Source organism: Heliangelus exortis, chromosome 1 (genome assembly GCF_036169615.1).
Source record: "Heliangelus exortis chromosome 1, bHelExo1.hap1, whole genome shotgun sequence".
In the NCBI taxonomy this organism is placed as follows: domain Eukaryota; kingdom Metazoa; phylum Chordata; class Aves; order Apodiformes; family Trochilidae; genus Heliangelus; species Heliangelus exortis.
In genome coordinates this window covers 181,743,910-181,762,402 of record NC_092422.1, presented here as the reverse complement: position 1 = coordinate 181,762,402, position 18,493 = coordinate 181,743,910, and the positions used below count along the sequence as shown (strand labels likewise).

The following is an 18,493-nucleotide window of genomic DNA, read 5'->3' as shown; positions in this document are numbered from 1 at the left end:
TGGAACAGTAATAAAGCTTTTATTCTGTCTGTCACTTGTAAATAGTCAAACTGCTGGCAATTTAATCAAAGCTTTAGCGCCAGCTTTACTGTGCACTTAAGGTACACATGACTGGGCAGTACCTTCCAGCAAAAAGAATTAAAAAAAAATTTAAAAGTTTGCATTTTGTTCTCCTATTTTTACTCTTATTTCCCCCACTCTTTAAAATGTGTTTTACACTTGTTCTCTTTCATCTTTTCCAGGATTCTGTCTCAATGGATTTCTTAATTTGCATCAGTTCTGTTATTCTTTCAGTATTTTTCCTTTGTGAATAATTATTTTCTCTCCTACATTTTTCCTGTTCTACTATACTAATGTCTTCTCTACATATAAAAAGAACAGAAAAAAACTTTATTTATTGCTGAACATTCCTCTGAAATCAGGCTCAAAACTGTATTCCAGGTGAAACACCTACCAAGAAAGTCAGCCTTAAAGGAGCAAACATCTTTTGAAGACAGCCTCTTGCTGGCAGTTTTTGTGGGTAGATGTTAGAAATTATTCCCAAACAGTAAAAACGGAACAAAAAAATTGTTAATCTTCTCATTGCAGAAGATTTGAAAGGCATGACTGATTGGAGAACAAATGACCCACCTCCTTTAAATTAATGGGACTAGTCACACATTAATTAAGAACTTGAATAAGCATTTTGTAAGATGTATGTTGTGTGCATGTCAGTGGGTAAGACAGAAGTCTGTGGAGACTGTTGCTTTATTATGGACAGAATTCATTTATTACAACTTAAACACCAATTAGAATCTATTAAATGTACTTAACCCTGCTGTTGAAAATTGGAAATAAGAGCAATGGGACTAGAATAAAAATAATGAATTCCTATTACTCATTTACTTCATAGGGATTAAGGAAGCAGCTCTCGGGAAAAAATACTTGAACTGCAACACAGAGATGTTCAAAGAAATTTCTGATTTGGCATACCATCTTCCTGACCATGAATAATCATTCATTTCTTATAAGAAGCCACCAGGTGCCCAGCCACTCTGACTCCTCTCCTCCTTGGCAGGACAAAAAAATATGATGAAAACCTCAAGATTAGGCCAGAGAAATCACTTAGCAACTGCTGTCAGCAGCAGAACAGACTCACATAGGGGTAGATTAATTTATTGCCAATTAATACCAGAGTAGGACAGACATAAATAAAACAAAAAATAAATCCATTTCCTTCTCCCCAGGTCTAACTCCACTCCTGATTCTTCTACCTTCTCCCTGCGCTTTGAGTTGTGTAGCGAATGTGGTCAACTCATAGCACTTTGTCTCCCCTCCTTCTTAATGATCTTCCATTTGGATCCCTCATGAGCCACAGTTCTTGCCAGCAAACCTGCTCCTGCACATCTGCAGTTCCTGGCTCCAGCACAAGGTCTCCACAGGCTGTAGCTTCCTTCAAGGCACAGCCACCTGCTCTGACATGGGCTCATCTACAGGCTGTGGGGTAGGTATCTGTACCCCTGTGGACCTCTATGGGGTACAAGGAAACAACCATCTTCACTGTGGTCTTATCCATAAGCTTCTCCACTCCAGTGCTTGGAATACCTCCCCTCTTTCTCCTTCATGGACGTTGGTGTCTGCAGGGCTGTTTCTCTCTTCCCTACCACTGTCCCATGGCTGCTGTGCAGTATTTTCTGCCCTTTCTCAAATATGCTGTCACAGTACTATCAACATCACTGATGAGCTCACAGCTTTGGCCATCTTGGAGCCCTCTGGAACCAGGTGTCCAACATGGGGGCAGCTTCTGGTGTTTTCTCATAGAAGCCACCCATGCAGTGGGTGTACCCATGCAGTCTCCCCAGATACTAAAATCTCACCACATAAACCCAGTAAGTTTCAAAGGCAAAAGTATCCACAATTCTGAAAAGCATTTTCTCTTACTGTGCCCACTACTATTCATCTACAACAAACATGTTTTATTTCTTATTAGAATACGTACTGCATCCATAGTAAATACTGCAATGAAATTTTAAAAACCTCGTCTATTCACTATGTACTATTAAGGGAAGATTATATATTTCACGCTTCTCGGAACAGTAGTTTTGTTTGAATTTGTGTAATTTGGATTCTTCCATAACCAATAACTCTAAATACGTTACAATAAAGTTTATTTTCTCTCCATCAATCTTAAGTTTACATTAGTTGAGTTGCGTAGCTTCAGTAGAAATCCAGCTTCACTTGTTGGTTTTCTTCACTCTCAAGTGTCTGTCTACACTCAAACTTGCTACAAAGCTGTGGTTAACCCAAATGGAAGCTTGTAACTTGTCCATCTGATTAAATCTGCCCACATTGGTTTCTGTGCATCACCTTTGTCTGGTAGAAACCTGACAATTTTTTTCAAATCAAGTTGTGAAAAGAAAAAACACTGTATTGCTGTATGACATGATTTTATTTTTTCAATGAAATGCCCTAGAGTCATAAAACTGAATACATTTTCTAATCTTGAAGCCAGCAAGATTGGGAAAAAAAGAAAAATTGAACTTGTTTTTTCTATACATAATTTCCATACTGAGACTACATTCACAGAAAAAAACCTACAATTAAAATATAAGCAGACATTACTTATGCAGCTCTCTTCTTAAAAATAAACTGGACATGTAATATAACTCACATATGGTGCATTGCTAGTATAATATGCTACAAACAGAATTATTCAAATGCAACTGTTCAGCTTTTCTATTACTTAAGATCTTTCCACTTTATTATGTTGCATTGTTACCATACTACAGAATGGTCATTCCTCCTTTTCCAGTGGCTTGTTTCTCAGAAAGGGAGCCTTCACTGTGGTTTTCTTTGGAAACACCAAGCACTCAGTTTCAGTTATTAAAAATACTCAAAGCATTTGAGTATACATTCACTAGATTAAGCCTCCCTTTTCCAAGTAAGGGTCTCGATGGAAAGAGCTGGTTAGTATTTACTCCTGTCCTCATTGATGAGAATGTGATCTGGAGAGCTGTAATTTCTCCTCAATGCCCTCATCTGCTGGTTAGCCAAGTGTGTGCCATCATATCCTGCACAAGAATTACAGCAACTTGAAGCTGGGTTCTCTCACAATATTCATAAATAGACCAAAATAACTGTATAACTTTTAAAACAAATTACACTTTCAAAAAATATTTGCATTTGTGGAAGAACTGCATAATCTCGTTTTCAATGAGATTCTTAGGTCAAAATTATTATTTCAGTTATTAGATATGGCTTCGAAAATAAAGTACACATAACACATTACAAGTGTCTCGAAAACATTGGCTCAATCAACATTTCAACTCACTGTTAACAAGGAAAGTAAACAGCAGTACTTTTGGAAAAGTATTCAAGTATTTTCCCTGAAATACTATGTAACAAAAAGCAGATCCTAATTTTTTTATGACTGTACTTGAAACAAGTATCATTTGCAAGTGCTCTTTATCATATAGACCAGTGTGAATAATACTTTGTAGCAAAGATATAGCACACCATTCTGATATTTCACAAAACTGGAATGTAAGTATATTTCAAATTAAAATATCAGCCATTTATAACAATTTTCAAGTGCTTCAGTAATAAACTGACCAATCATCATGGCTTACATAGAGCAAATACATGAGAATCACGAAACTAACACAAGCTGAATGACAGAAATGCCAATAAATATACATTAATTGAGAATCATTATCTGTTCAGACAAAAAAAAACTTAGATGGATGACTTTTGAAAAGAACTATATGCTTAAAACAGAAAAGAGCAGGGGCTAACTTCTGATCCTCAACTAGGAATAAATATTTCTGAGAAAAGCAAAATTTAGCCCCAAGCCCATACACACATTTGTGTGTCACAATAAACAAATCCATACACAACTTAAATAATTACGTCATCTCTATACATAATAGTCCAATGTTTTTGCTACAAAAAAAAAAAAAAAAAAAAAAAAGAGCACATTGAATTCATGATTCATCAGATGCTAGTGTCTTCCCTTGACTTCAGAAAATCAAATTGTTTTGTTTCATATTAAGTTAAAGAAACATTATTTAAAAACTTTCAATTGTCAAATTGTATTTTTAAACTTAACATTCCAACGTCTTATTTTGCAAAGACATTTTAATATATGTATTATAATCTCCAAAGAATTGTGTACTGAAGGAGGAAGCTTTTCATATGTTAATTTCAGATATGTTAAAAAAAAAAAAAATTAAAACTTGCTGGTGTTTCAGAGGTTGTTTATATTTTTCTTTGCCTGGGCCTTCCTGGTATTATGCAAGTGTCCTTGCAAGTCACTTGCAAGACATTTCCATTACAGTGTATGGTATTTGGTATCATCCAGTCATAAAATGCTTTATAATGCCAAAAAGCATCATGCAAGAAAGCCTTTGTAAATATGTATGATTTGTATACAGATGTGCTTTTATTTTTCAAAGTTTTCTAAACTCTTAGTGTTACTACTTAAAGCCGGGAATGTGTGTTTGAATTGCATTGATAAGTTGCAAGGTATAGTCAGAATTACAAAATGAAAGATTTTTATAAAAAAAAGATGCAAGTGACAACACTGTTGTCCAGCATTTAAGCCACATGCAACTACGTAACACTCCCAGCAGAAAACATTCTCTGACATTGAAAATACCTTGTCTTGATATCTTGGGTTTATGACAATGGAAAGTCCAATGTTTTATAACATTTAGATATTATTGCAGCACAACTGCTAAATTAGCTCTCTAGAAAAGCACAGAGAATTTATCAGTCTTCATTAACACATATATATGCCAATCCTCTCTTTTCAAACATAACTTAGATTACATTGCTCCAAGATATATTTTTATGACTACAATATATTTTTTAAAATGACACAATGCAATAACATGTCTAAAATTATACTGGTCATAAAAAAACCAAAACAAAAACAAAACAACCCCAAAAAAACCAAACAAAAAACCCGAACAAAACCACCAAAATAATGTTTTTTAAAACTTGTCAATTTGACTAAAATGCATATTTACTCAATTTCCTTGAGCTTTTATTTTTTTTCTTCTCCCCATTTGAGGAGCAATGTCTATAGTAATTGTTCAATGCTACGCTGGCTGGAGGCAGCTTCATCTTTACAGTTTTCCTCGATTCCCCTTGCAAATAGTTTCATTAACTGGCAGTGAACTCTGAAAAATATTGAAATCAATTAATAAGAAATAAATGGTTACTACATATTTAATTCTAATAATCCACGAATTTCAAGCAGTTGGACAAAGTTCCTTGCATCAGACTACAGAAACTGTGCTCTCATTCTTGATACAACCCCCCCTTGCACTGAAGTCTGTTTTCATGTATCCATCACTACTGTTACTCGTTCTCTTATCCACACAAAAAGTTCTATGGGGCATTCAGATGAGCTGATCTTACAAAATATTTATAAAAAACACTTAGGACTGCTGATGATGCATTAATGGAACACACCTGCATGTCTATTTTTTGTACTGTGTTTTTTGTTCCCCTTGTCCTAAAACCCATAAAAACGATAGAAAAGGCCCTTCAAATTTCCCAAGCCTTGATTCCCATCTAATTTGATTATTTGCACGATTATGCCAGGGCTGGAGATAAGACTGAGCTGTGTGTCAAGAAACACAATGTATGTGACATACTCAAAATTTCTGTTAGACAAAGACGCCTTTCTTAAGCTTAACAGTAAAAGCCAGGGCTCACACTAATGAGTTATTCCACTCATTTAAAAAGAATCCTCCTAACACCACTTTCACCTTCAGCATTTCATGCACATAATATCAGTTCTTAAAAGTAAGCACGACTTAAGAGAGAGAGCCATCCAGCTATCTCAGAGTTACCATTTACAATACACATTGTTGGACTCAACAAGTAAAAAAAAAAAAAAAAAAAAATTATCATCATAAGACTCAAATTTCCTATGTGGGGGTACCTTCTGGGATATCTTTATGAGCATCTTTAAAATCAGTGAAAACATAGATACATGTTTTCTAGCACATGTTTACCTCACTTCAATTGCTGAACTGTCCAGAGTTTCTCCATCACAATTCCAGGTGCTATTAGCAATATTACAGCAACAAGCTGGATGATCTCTGCAGAACTGGCCAAAACGTTTCTTTCCTATGTCTGTGACATTACTTTCATTGTCTTCTGAAAACTTTGATGTAAACTGAAATCTCTTCACCCGATAAACATCTACAAATGAGAAGTCAAACTACAAAGAAAAAAATAAATTAAAAGAGGCAATTACAATTAAAAACATTCGATGTGTAAAGCAACACAGTGCTTTTGTATTCAAGAAAGTCTGTCCATTCCCATTTTCTAGAGAAGCTTATCTGAGGCATAACGTGGATTTTGTTTTTAAAAACTGCCTAAATCAGAAACAATAAAGCAAACATGGAACCTTACTTTTCAATGATTCTTCTCAAGCTTTATAGGTAATCAGGTAACATGTTCTGAGAAACTGAGTAAGTGGGGTATAAGAACTTACAAAATACCCTATAAAAACTATTATAATATGAAATCAAATAAAAAAGTTTTGGATTGGATATTTGTATTGTCCCTGGGACCTGGTCAAGTGAAGTCTTTAGGACAGATGGGCTTTTCTGAAAGCCTTCTGCATCTGGGACAGCGCCCTGAAGGTGACAACTCCATGGCCATGTGATTACATCACAGAGCTGGGTGTACACAAAAATAGGAATAGAGAGCAATATTATTACATTTCAACAAAAGAAAAATATTACTAACTAATTAATTTAGCTAGAATAAGTAGGACAATCAAGAGATTGCTCTTATTAGCATGCATTACACTATTATATTGTGCAAATGTTTTAAAAGATGGTGTGTAAATTAAAACAACAATCAAATTGGAGGGTGCCCCCACCCACACCCTGAAAGCTCCATGACTGATACAGACTTAAACACTCAGCAAGTTGTACTAAACACAGACATGCCATTTACCAAAGGCAACATAATGTCTGTGTGCATCTACGGGAAGTGGATGGCAAGAAAGCAAAAGTGCACCAAGATACAGTTTACCCATAAACCATCTTGTTCATTCACCCTTCTTTTTCTTTTCATGCTTTCCTAAAATTTTAAACCAGTGTTTCCAGCTATTATGGTAGATGCTAACCTGAGGTGAGGTTGTAGGTACAACCCTGCATTTTATCTACGCTGCAAAACCAATATTTTCCAGAGAGAAATAGTTGAGAAATACTGGAAGGGGAATAGCCACAGCAGAAATAAAAAAACCCAAAACCCAAACATCAGAGTTGAAGGAACCTCCTAGGTCTTAAGCTCCCATGGCTTTTAACCATTACTGAATGGTGAAGCAGTCAAACCCCACACTCAGCAGCAGTGCCTCACAGATACAATGAGGCTCACTAAGCAGTGTCCTAGTTCAAACAGCTTAGTTGCAAAAACTGGTTTGCACAAAAACTGAGCTGCACAAATCCTCCCATGAACAATCTCCTGTCTCAAGTCTAAGCAGAATCTAGACTCTTGAGAAACATCAAAGCCAGTTTGAAAGGTAGCCAGGGAATGCTTCTACTAATAAAAAATATCAATGAAACAGTGAGAGTGAGTGGGGAGGAGCAAATGGAAGGAGACTGAGAATAGCAGGAAGGAGTAATACAGACACAAACACCATGTCCCAGGGAACAGCACCAGGAAATACAAGAAAGAGAACCTATACTAATTCTTCTTAACAGAGGACGAAGAATACCATCATAAGCAAGTGAGATTTATTACTGCTTTTATATCTAGATATGACATTAGTCCATTGTTCAGATAATTTCCAGAACATGTTAATAGTATCAGGTTGTGACAAATACTAAATGTGCTTATTCACAGCCATAGCTCTGGTTTCAAGAGATACTAGAGTCCAAAACAGTGATGAATCTTCCTTTGTAGTTTATCCTGACAGCTACAACACGTGGAAGGTATAATTCTGATGCTGACTGCATAAAGCTCATAGCCTGGTGACACAGTGTACTAGAATTCTGCTCAGGCTTTCTTCTAAACCACATTTTTATGAAGTCTACAAAAACTGATTTATTATGCTTCACTGTATCTTCTATCTCAGCTATGTCATACTGCTATGAGCAGTTTTTCATGACAAATACGTGGGGGCATACTTATGACAAAATAATTTTAAATATTATCCAAATAACAAATATATAGAAAATATTAAGGAACAGAATTAAATTAACAAAGGTGGAATTTTGGTGGAATGCTGTGGCCAAAGACTTGACTTAGCTAAAATGCTGTTTTTCTTTTTAACAATACGCATGCTGACATTATGTTGCCCAAATTGAATAATAAATAAATAAATAAAACAAAAAAACCCAACCCCAAGCCAACCACAAACCCAAATGAAACACTCTGCTTTTGTATATATTCTTTTTGTCATGTTATATCAATTTTTATAACTTAAGACTGTCTGGAGAATTCACTGTCAACAGGAATACACACCTGATCATCTTGGTTTGTGTGTCTGACAAGGTACCGTAAAAAATCAAATCTGGAGCATTTACGAACTAGAATGAGGTCAGCTGAACCATCTGCCAAATGAGCTGCTGGTGACAGACCTTTTGGACTCCGTGGACAGGCACAGCTCATATTTACTGCATTGATAGCTAAAAATTTCCCTTTAATAACCTTCCATTCTTCTTCATCTTCTGAAACACATCAATAAAGGCATGGAGATAGGTTATTATTTGACCTACTTACAAGAACACTAAAACCTATTCTTACCAACTTGAAAGTTATTACTGGGGATATTCATGCCCAGTCAATAAATATCTGCATTTTAAAACTGCATTTAAAAAAAATCTATCTTACATGCACTAACAAAGTTACTTTTTCCCTTCACAGACTACAATTATCTACTAAAACTATTTTTATTTCCTTACGTATCTATGTCAAATTCAAGATCAATGTCAAATGGGTAAACCCACAAAGGCTTCAGTGGGGAAGAGACACAGGCAAGTTACAACTCTTCTCCTGAGAAAGTTCAGGAGGATTTTTAATTTGTTAAAATTTTAATCTTGCTCTTCAACATATTAATGTTAAATACATAATGATGCAAAGACAGTGGTTTAGTATTTGGTTTCTATGTCAATATTCTTCTTTTTCATCAATGACGCAAACCATATCTTAAAAGGAGATAAAGGGAAAGAGATAACAGCATTCAGCAAGAGCCAGCAGGCAGCGAATCTGAAATCTGTTTCCAACCCCAAATGCCTGAAGATGAATACTATTAACAGAGTGAAACTTGCTTGTGCGTAAAACTTCAGTGATTTCTGGAAAACAACCCAGAAGTCTTCTTTCAACAACTTGAAACCATTCTGTTAGAGATTAGACCTACACTGAGCTTAAATGTGTGATGGAATAAATACTACCAAGAGGCAGAGGAATTTTCTGGAACAAAGAAACACTGTACAGAGTCAAAATCTAAACTCTATTTTCTTGAATATGAATAGATAAATAAATGCCTTTGTATTTTTAGGTTACGCATAATCACTACAATGAAGCAGCCATAACACTCCTTTTCTGCAATAAAAGAGATATTTAATAAAAAGAAAAAAAATAATAAAAGATATTACAAATTAGAAGCTCCACAGAGGAGCTTTGGAAAGCATTCTGTAGCTGTTCTTTGGTCTTTACACTTTTTCTCCTTCCTTGACTTTTTGCTCATTGGAACATCTTACTATCCACTCTTTAGTAACAGAATAAAGAAAAATAGAATTCCAGGAAAAACAGAGTAGTATTATAATATGACAAAAGACGAAATGAAACTAAAACCTTTCTTTTCCGTCTAGACTATCCTATCTCCTGACGAACAAATCAGTAATAACAAGAAAAAAATGCAGTTCTTACGTTCAACATTTCCACATCATTTGCCAGAGTGGTTTTAAAGTTCCTTGTTTTACTGTTATCTTTCTATATTGCTTTCAAAGTGAACATTACAAAAAGAAATAATTTAAATTAGATTCAAATTTATATCTTGAGATATGAGAAAGACTTAAATGTCAAGCTACAGAATGACTCTGTTCAGGCTGCAGACAAATGATGAAGTCCTGCTCTGAGATGAAGGTAACTGAATGGAACATAAACTACTGGAACTGGAAACATCTGTGTCCAGAACTACACAAGTGTTTCTTTACAAAAAAACTGGGCATTTTCTGATATACAAAGTGGATATACAACAAAATTAAAACAACGACTTTTACTGATAAATCCTTTTGTTGTTTATCTGAGAAGCATTAATAATTTAGTCTATAGTGTGTCTAGGTAGGTGTGAACTTTTGAAGTATGCTAATTGTAATAACTAATTCTGAAATTACTTAAGGTAGAATGTTTATGTATTTTACTATAATAGATTGTTTTCACCTCCTGGCAAAGTGCTATTCAGTATAAATTTCAGTGTGTTACTCCAAAAAAGCTTCACAGTCCAAGTTAAAACAAAGTACTGGTATTTATCAGATTTTAACTGACCAACTCTTTTCATAACCATTCTGCAAGATGTAATAGGTGTAATAGCACAAATTATTTGCCCAAAGTATCTTTCATACAATAGAGCAACCATTAGCTAGAAGAGCATAAACTCATTGCAGCTGCCTATTGTGTATACATACTGCAAGTTGCTGAAATCAGTATCAAGTACTAACATTCAACATTTTCTCAGTACATGCACACAGACTTCAGCACAATACAAAGAAATAAGTTCCCTGACAGCCAATGCAAGCATCCATCTAAACTCATCTGAACTGCATGCAAACCCAGTAGGCACAATGAAAGAGTCAGCCAAGAAACCGTGCTGACTAAAAAGCTTATCTGAGGTGGTGATTTAAAATCCTTCTTAATGCAAATCAGAAGTAGCTGATTGTTATTGTTTGCTTATTGTACTGCATGGAGGAGACTGCACTGGAAAGCCAGTCAGGTACCAGAAGTCAAATGGATGTAAGTAAACCATTTCCTACATAATCAGCTACTTAATGTCTTGTGCAATGCTGGCTAAAGAGGTCTTGATTGCTCACTAACCTGTAGCTTTCTTGTTACTTTTCTCACTTACAGAATCAAAGCTAAAAAACGGTGGATTAAAAAAAAATAAAATTACCCCACAATAGAAAAAAAAAACAAACAACCTCACAAATAAAAGAAAAATGGTTGGTATTTTCTAACTAAAGTTATTTCTCAAAAACTTTTTTCTTATAAAAAATCAGCTATCATATTTAGCTCATAAGAAAATATTATGTAAAGAATTTTTTTTTAGCTGCATCGGGGTATAAATTAAAACAACACCAGCAATACTCCAATCTGACCATCTGCTGTCTGTATCAAAGATCAGTGGTCGGGATGAAAGCACTGTATATAAGCATGTGAAACAGGAATACAAGTTGGCAGAGAAATCTATATAGTCTTCATGCTGCATCTCAATGTCTATAATATGATGATAATTTTTTTGCTAACAAATATCTAGAATGTTTATCCAAGATGACTGAGATCAGAGGTGAACCTTGGCCTACTGTGTATTTTACTACAGAATGGCTACAAATGTATCAGTACTTCCCATTATGATGCAGTAGTCAGACATAGAGAGATACAGCTAGGAGGATGACTGCACAGAATCCAGCATATTAATAGTTGTTTGAACAAAAAGAAAGGAAAGGTTATGCCCATAAAAAAAAAAATCCAAGGAAGTGTGTAAAGTCTTGGAATGGGAGGAGAGGGATGGGGGCAGAGAATGAGGATAGTGTAACATGAGAAAGAGAAATATCTCATTTATCCTTTACAGTGACTATTGGTGGGGTAGTGTACAGAAATACCTAAGCCCACTACATCAATTATTAGTCAGCCAAGTTCATTCCCTCATATTTATTTAATAAACAGATTTACAAAGGGTTACTTTTGTGCTAAAAAAGACAAATTTTTAATCCTGATCTAGTCTAAAGGTTGTCTTAAAGAACTGCTTCTTTACTACTCTGTTATTCAGCTTAGACCTCCTCACAAACAGAATGAGTCCTAGTTCACAGAATATATCTTTCCTAAGCAAAAGAAACTCAACACATTGAAATATACAAGTTCTGAGTATAATCTTATCAGAATTTTCTGAGGTTTGGGTGGAGTAGTCACCTTGCATAGTTTTTTAAATATCTACATGTATTTTCCTTAAGCTTAAAGAAACGATGGATTATCTAGAAACTCACAATGTTTAAAAAAAAAAAATATCCACCAAAACACACATGCAGATATGTTCTGAAAAATTATTATTTGTATCATACTACACCATCTTACTTTTTATGACAAATTACCTTCATGTTTTAATCCATATTCCTTGCGCTGTTCTGCTAGCTGTTGCTCACTTTTCTTGCAAATGTAACATCTGAAAAGAAAAATACCATTAAGTTCCTGAAATTTATTCAATTCAACTTTTTTGTTTTACCCAATCATTGCAAGGCTTTCCACCAGCACAAGATGCAGCACAGCACTGGCCACCCTGATGTGGTATGAATCATGATAGCCTTGCAGGCAGTATAATACTTCAGTACAGTACTGAAGATTATTGGATGTCAGAAATAACAGCACCACTGAGCCATAAGATCACATAGGTTGGAAGGGGCCTCTCATGTGTCCAAATCTGCTCAGAGCAGGTTACAGGATGCTCAGTATCTTATTCAATCAAGTTTTGAATGTCTTCAAGGGTATGGCCCACAAGACCTCTGGGCAACCTATTCCAGTGTTTGACTGCTGCAACAGTGAAAGCCACTGACACAGTGGAACTGGTCCTTTATCTCTCAAGTGCTGAGCCAGTAGAAGAATCACTTCACATGGCCTGTTGGGTTTTCTTTTGCTTAGGAAGCCAAATATATGCTTGGATCTTCTGTGCTGCAAGGACACACTGATGACTCAGCGTACTGCTTGAGCAGGATTCTAAAGTATTTGTTTTGGTTTTTTTTCAGAGCTGCCTTCCAGCCAGGAAGTGTCCAGTCAGTACTGCTCCTGGAACAGCCCCACTACTGATCCCCAAGTGACACTGCTAATAATTGGCTGCCAACTGAAGTTGGCACTCACAACCTTGCCAGGCAGTCTAGAGTTTTACATCCGTCCATTTACCTAGTCCACACGTCATTAATTCAGTTTTAACAAAACTACAGTAAACATTACAAAAGACACTGCTAAAGTCAAGGTATGTAATACTCAGTGCTTCGCCCTCATCTGTGCCCTTGGGACCCTGTAAGGCCTGCGAGCAGAGTCTAACAGTGACAGCAAGAGCAAAGGAGGCATTCCCTAGCCTGTTTGTATCTTTTATCACCAGGCCCCGCATATCACTAAGCAGCAGCCCCACAGTCCTGTAGTTGTAGCCTTTTGTTATGATTGGTATACTTATATAATCCCTTTGTAAGAAGTAACACCCTTCATATCCCTCACTGATTCCAACACTATGAGCTTTTGCTTTCTTGGTTCCATCCCTGGCATACTTAGGCAAAGTCTCCATGTTCCTCCAAAATCTCTCTTCTACTTATACCATCTGTTTTCTTCTCAGATCCTTGCTTACACATGTTTTTTTATCATGCTTACTCAAGATCCTGCATATCAGAATGGACAGATCTTGTACTCTGAAGAGGTACCAACCAACTCTCCTGGGCCTCTTTGTCCTCCAGGGAAGTCTGCCATGGGATAATGCCAAGATTCCTGAATAAAACAAAATCTGCTCTCCTGCAGTTCATGGTTCCAATCCTGCTTTTTGTCTTACTTCTTTCAGGATTTTAAATTCTATAATCTCACAGTTGCTAAGATTACCCTCAAGTGTCACTTCCCCAACTTTCCTTTTCTGTAACCAGCAGAACATTTCTCTTAGTCCACTTGTCAATCACCTGCAAGATCACAATCATCACTGCACTCCGGGATTCTCTTAAAATGCTTGTGCCCAGCCCTACCACCTTTCCAGCACTTTATCAGGACGTATGAAGTCTCCTCTGAGGCACCAGGCACTCTTTATTCCCTGGCTGAGATGGATGACAGCTTTGTCCCTGTGGAGCTCCCCCAGCATCAAGGCACTCAATGGATTAGGATAGTTGCTCCACAGCCAGAGACAGTGATTGTTAGCATGCCACAGCATTATATTACAGCAGAATCTCAATAAATTCCGTGTCATTTCTGGCCAAATTTTTGGCTTCTCCAGCTGTGCTGTTTGCTGCTGTGACAACTACTGTATCTCTAAAAGCTTCGTAGAAAAAGAACAATAATAAATACTAGTGCATAACTTGTGCAGGTAAAAGGGAAAGGAAGGAACAATGGGAGATTAAGGTAGCCTCCCTGACTGGAGAAAATTAAGACTATCACACAGAATTTAAACTGAAGAGTAATAGTCTATATAAAAAAAAAAAAAAAAAGACTGAACAGACTGGTTTCTGAGAAGTCCTGTCCTCAGGACTAGCCATGCCAGCTGTTGTCATGGCACCAAAACAGTTGCTAAAATTGTCATACCCAATTACAGTTTGAACATCAGAGAATTTTTTAATAAATTCCATTTGTAGAAACTATGATGCATCCAGACTTTTCATTTATTAGTAGTAACAAAACAGAGTACCCTCAGCATCTTGTAACTGGGCTGTTACACTCTGTTTAATTTAAAATTGATGAGGAAGCACCAACTAACAATATTTTATTTTATTTACTGACCTGATAAAATGAGTCAATAAACTGTTTTAAAACCTTGTCTTTTTCAGAGGAAGTGTTCTGTGACTTCTATTTATGTACAGGCCATTTCAAATAGTTCATGTAAAATATCCAGAGACAAATATTATCCTACCCTGCTCTGCAGCTATCTTTATCTCGTGGAGATCCAAGAGTGTGCTTTGCTGGTTGAAAACAAACTGTTCCTTCATAGTAATGATGAGAAAGAAAAGTCTTGAAACCTACATAAAAAAAGTATTAAGCGGCATTAACTCATTATAAATCCAAACTGCAGACACCTCTGCACACATCCTTTGATTGTTTCTCTCTAAGGGCTGCAAAGCAATAATTGCTTTCCTCAAACTCACAGGTCTCCATGTTATGTTTTAGTTACATTAAGGACAAGGAAATACCCCTCCACACAGTTTAGTATGTGTCAATAGTGCCATTACTTTGCTTGACATCTTTAAGAGACAACTAAAAATTTCAGGTATACATCATTTCAGATACTTAAGATTAGCCTACATTTATCTGCTTTTGTTTCTTCTTTCTTTTAACACGAAACAATCAAAGAAGGCCCAAAATACCTTTCAGTAGCAGAGGATTTGTCCAAATATTAGCTAACTAGTAATGAGTGCTGGAAGGACAAAATTAACAATTTTATCAGCTCAATGTCAAGACAAAGGAGTGCCCATTTCTCTCTAACTGACTGAAAAGAAAGTAAAAATGACTGGCACAGAAGAGATACTATTTTTTAGACAGCTAACATTAGGTGACATATAGCAACACATTTCTAAAAAAAAGCCAGAGAACAGCACTAACAACTTTATTAATAAAAGCTTACTAAACAAATATAAATTTCAGCACCAGTTATAACAGTTCACCATAAGCTTTAACTCTTTATAGAGCTCATAAAATGCTTAACATACTATCTGTCAGTTAACTTATTAACTGTGCTATTTAGTCAAATTCAACACAACTTCAATAAGAACGCTGTTAATATCCTTCAAGTTATGGAACTTTACACAATGTAAAGTGTGTAAAATATTTACCAACATACTTGGTACCATATGGAGTTTAAAATCAGGTTTGGCCTGTCTCATGTTTAAAAGCTTCAGAAGAGCATGGTTTGGAGAGCCCACATCACCTGCCCCAATATATTTACATACTGGCAAAAGAATCTACTAATTACACAAGTTACCTGAGTAATCATATCTCATTGGACCCATCCACCGCTTCTTTTCGCTATCTTTTAATATATCACCATAAAAACCATAGCCCAGCAATGACACAGAGTACTTCAAAAACGTGTTGTTATGGTGTACAGAAGAGACATCCAGAGGCTGACAATCACCTACGAAGATTAGAAGTGTAAGGTTCTATTAAGGCTTATTTTGTTTGCAGGTTCAAGCATGATAGTAATTTCAACGTTACAGATTAATTTAAGATAAAAAATATGTTGAACTTATGTCATAAAATGTTATGACCTATATCCATATATATTTGCTATACATGCAGAAAGGGAAAAACAATTTTTAATACTAATTTAGATTTTAAAAGGATTAAGCTTCCAGAGGGAAGAAAGGCTGGCAGGCTAAAAGTATATAATGAAGAATCTGCACTGATTTACTATTAACAGTAGGAGGGGATGTTCTAGAAGAGATCAATGCAGTATCTGTCCATTAAATGGGTACTACTCAATCCGATATGTCACACTATCAGAGGATCATTTGAGTTAGAAGGGGCCTCAGGAGTTTTCTCATCAAACATCCCACTCAAAGTCGGTCCAGCAATGCGGTCAGATCAGGTCACTCACAGCTTATCTATTCAAGCGCTGAAAAGCTCTAAGAACAGAGAATACACCACCTCTCATGTCCTCATAGAGTAAGCTTTGAAGTGGTGGTGTGTTTTGGGGGTTCACTTGTTCCTCTCCTTGTTTGTTTTTTCTGTCTGGTTTGAGTTTTTAAATTTTTATTTCTGTTTCACATTATACCCATTGCTTTTCATCCTTCCACCCTGGACTACTGCAAAGAGCCATTTACATAAGTAAGAAAGACTCTTAAAAACCTAAATACATGTGTATGCATGCACATTTAATAATCCAGGTAAAATACTATGATAAAGTAAATACACATCTCTCTCTCTCTAATGGACTAAATTCTACATATGTTGAACAGATTTAACCACGGTTAACAGAGAAACACATGTGTAAACCATTGCCAGATTAGCTCCTAAAGTTGCAACTGTTATGTACTCAAAAATGAGTCATAATGAAATAATTGTAACTTGGAAATTCTGTCATGATTATGCAACATTTTTATAACTGAAGACTATCTTGTAGTGTTTTTTAAAATCAGTGTTAAGAACTAGGTGACTAAGATTCTTCAGTATGTGGCAGACAGGATAGACAAGACAAATCACAACGCACTGGTATGCTAAGCTGTGTCCTTCATCCCCCATGAAGTTCATCAACTTCATTGCTAAGGGAGTCTGAGAAGTGGCAATGTCAGCATGCCTACTGACAAAAAAATATCAAAAAGCATTTACTGAACAGCAGTTCTTTTCCTCCCTGGTTCCTCCTCAAATGTATGACTTACAAATCATAAAAATGCTAATTCCAGTCAAGCAGAAACTATACTTCTAACTTGGCAAGGAAGCATTGAATTACCCAGGGTACAACATACAACTATTCACACATGCACTCGTGTTTACTTTCTTGTCTTAACTAAGGGATAGAAACAGACTAACAATTTATACTCTGACTGAATTTTTCTATTTTCAAAAGCATGCCAGAATGTATGTAAAGTTAAGCACCAGATACAAAATTTCGTAACATTATGACCCTTTGAATACAATGAATTACAATAGAGAAAGGATTTAAATTTTAACCTTCTGTATTTCAAATTAGAGATTTAAATCTCAAACATTTCCTACTCTAACTCAGTCATTATGGCCAAACATGTATGTAGAAAGAACTCAATGGAATTACTGCTTTTTTGGCTATTTTAATAACTTTAATACAAAAATAGCAAACTCTGACCACCCACCTAAAATAATATGAAGAGCTGATGTTACTGGATCAGAAATGCCAACAGTTGAATAGCATACACAATCTGTTGATCCTGAAAAATAAAAAAATAGATATTAATTCATATCTTTTCAAAACAAGTATTACTGGCATGGTCCAGCAAATCAGAGCATTCTGTTTCTTTGTTCTAAATTGTAAATTTTTTTCCCCTAATGAGCAGAATTTATTTATCGCCATACAATATACAAAGATTTTCCACTATGTTGGCTTTAAATATATGGCAACTCATGAAGGTGAAGAAATTAACTTGCATGAAGAATTACAGGTTTGCACTCCAGCTTTTATATCAAATAAAGATGGAGGGGGCAGAAACCATATGCTGATACTCCTCTGCTTAAGATTTCTTAATCTCCTGGTTTGGGCCAGGATAGAGCTAATTTTCTGTCTTGGAATTTAGTTAATTGCTGGCCCGGTGTTAAACTGTGACACTTACCAAGACTTCATCAGAAAAAAAAAAGCTGACCAATCTACTATTTTTGGGGGGAGTCTATAGTTCAGAGTGCCAACACCTCCTTCACTTCCAGATGCATCTTAAACAAGAGACTCCTGTTTAGTTCTATTATTTAAAAATTATTAAGTACTTGTTTTCGTTTTCAGGAATTAGATAAGAGTGAAAAGTGGCTATGGATGGGCCTTTACAGTTTATATCACAATACCTGCAAGAAGAAAAGGGAGAAGCTTTAGGTTTCAGCTATTTTGTCTTTGTGACTATCTACTTGCAAGCCA

The 18,493-nt window shown here is 35.8% G+C and overlaps 1 protein-coding gene across 3 annotated transcripts in view; it reads right to left on the bottom strand.

Annotated features, from left to right (window-relative positions):
- Window positions 1-2,409: 2,409 nt before the first annotated feature.
- CERK (ceramide kinase) overlaps window positions 2,410-18,493 on the bottom strand; it is a 36,743-nt gene continuing 20,659 nt past the window's right edge. For all 3 annotated transcript variants that reach the window (XM_071733836.1, XM_071733837.1, XM_071733838.1), the window contains 7 exons: window positions 17,727-17,801; window positions 15,881-16,033; window positions 14,816-14,921; window positions 12,315-12,385; window positions 8,473-8,678; window positions 6,006-6,214; window positions 2,410-5,162 (listed from right to left, as the gene is read on the bottom strand). In XM_071733836.1, coding sequence (XP_071589937.1) covers window positions 5,063-5,162; window positions 6,006-6,214; window positions 8,473-8,678; window positions 12,315-12,385; window positions 14,816-14,921; window positions 15,881-16,033; window positions 17,727-17,801 — 920 coding nt within the window. In that variant the 3' untranslated portion in view covers window positions 2,410-5,062. The remainder of the gene's footprint in view (window positions 5,163-6,005; window positions 6,215-8,472; window positions 8,679-12,314; window positions 12,386-14,815; window positions 14,922-15,880; window positions 16,034-17,726; window positions 17,802-18,493) is intronic.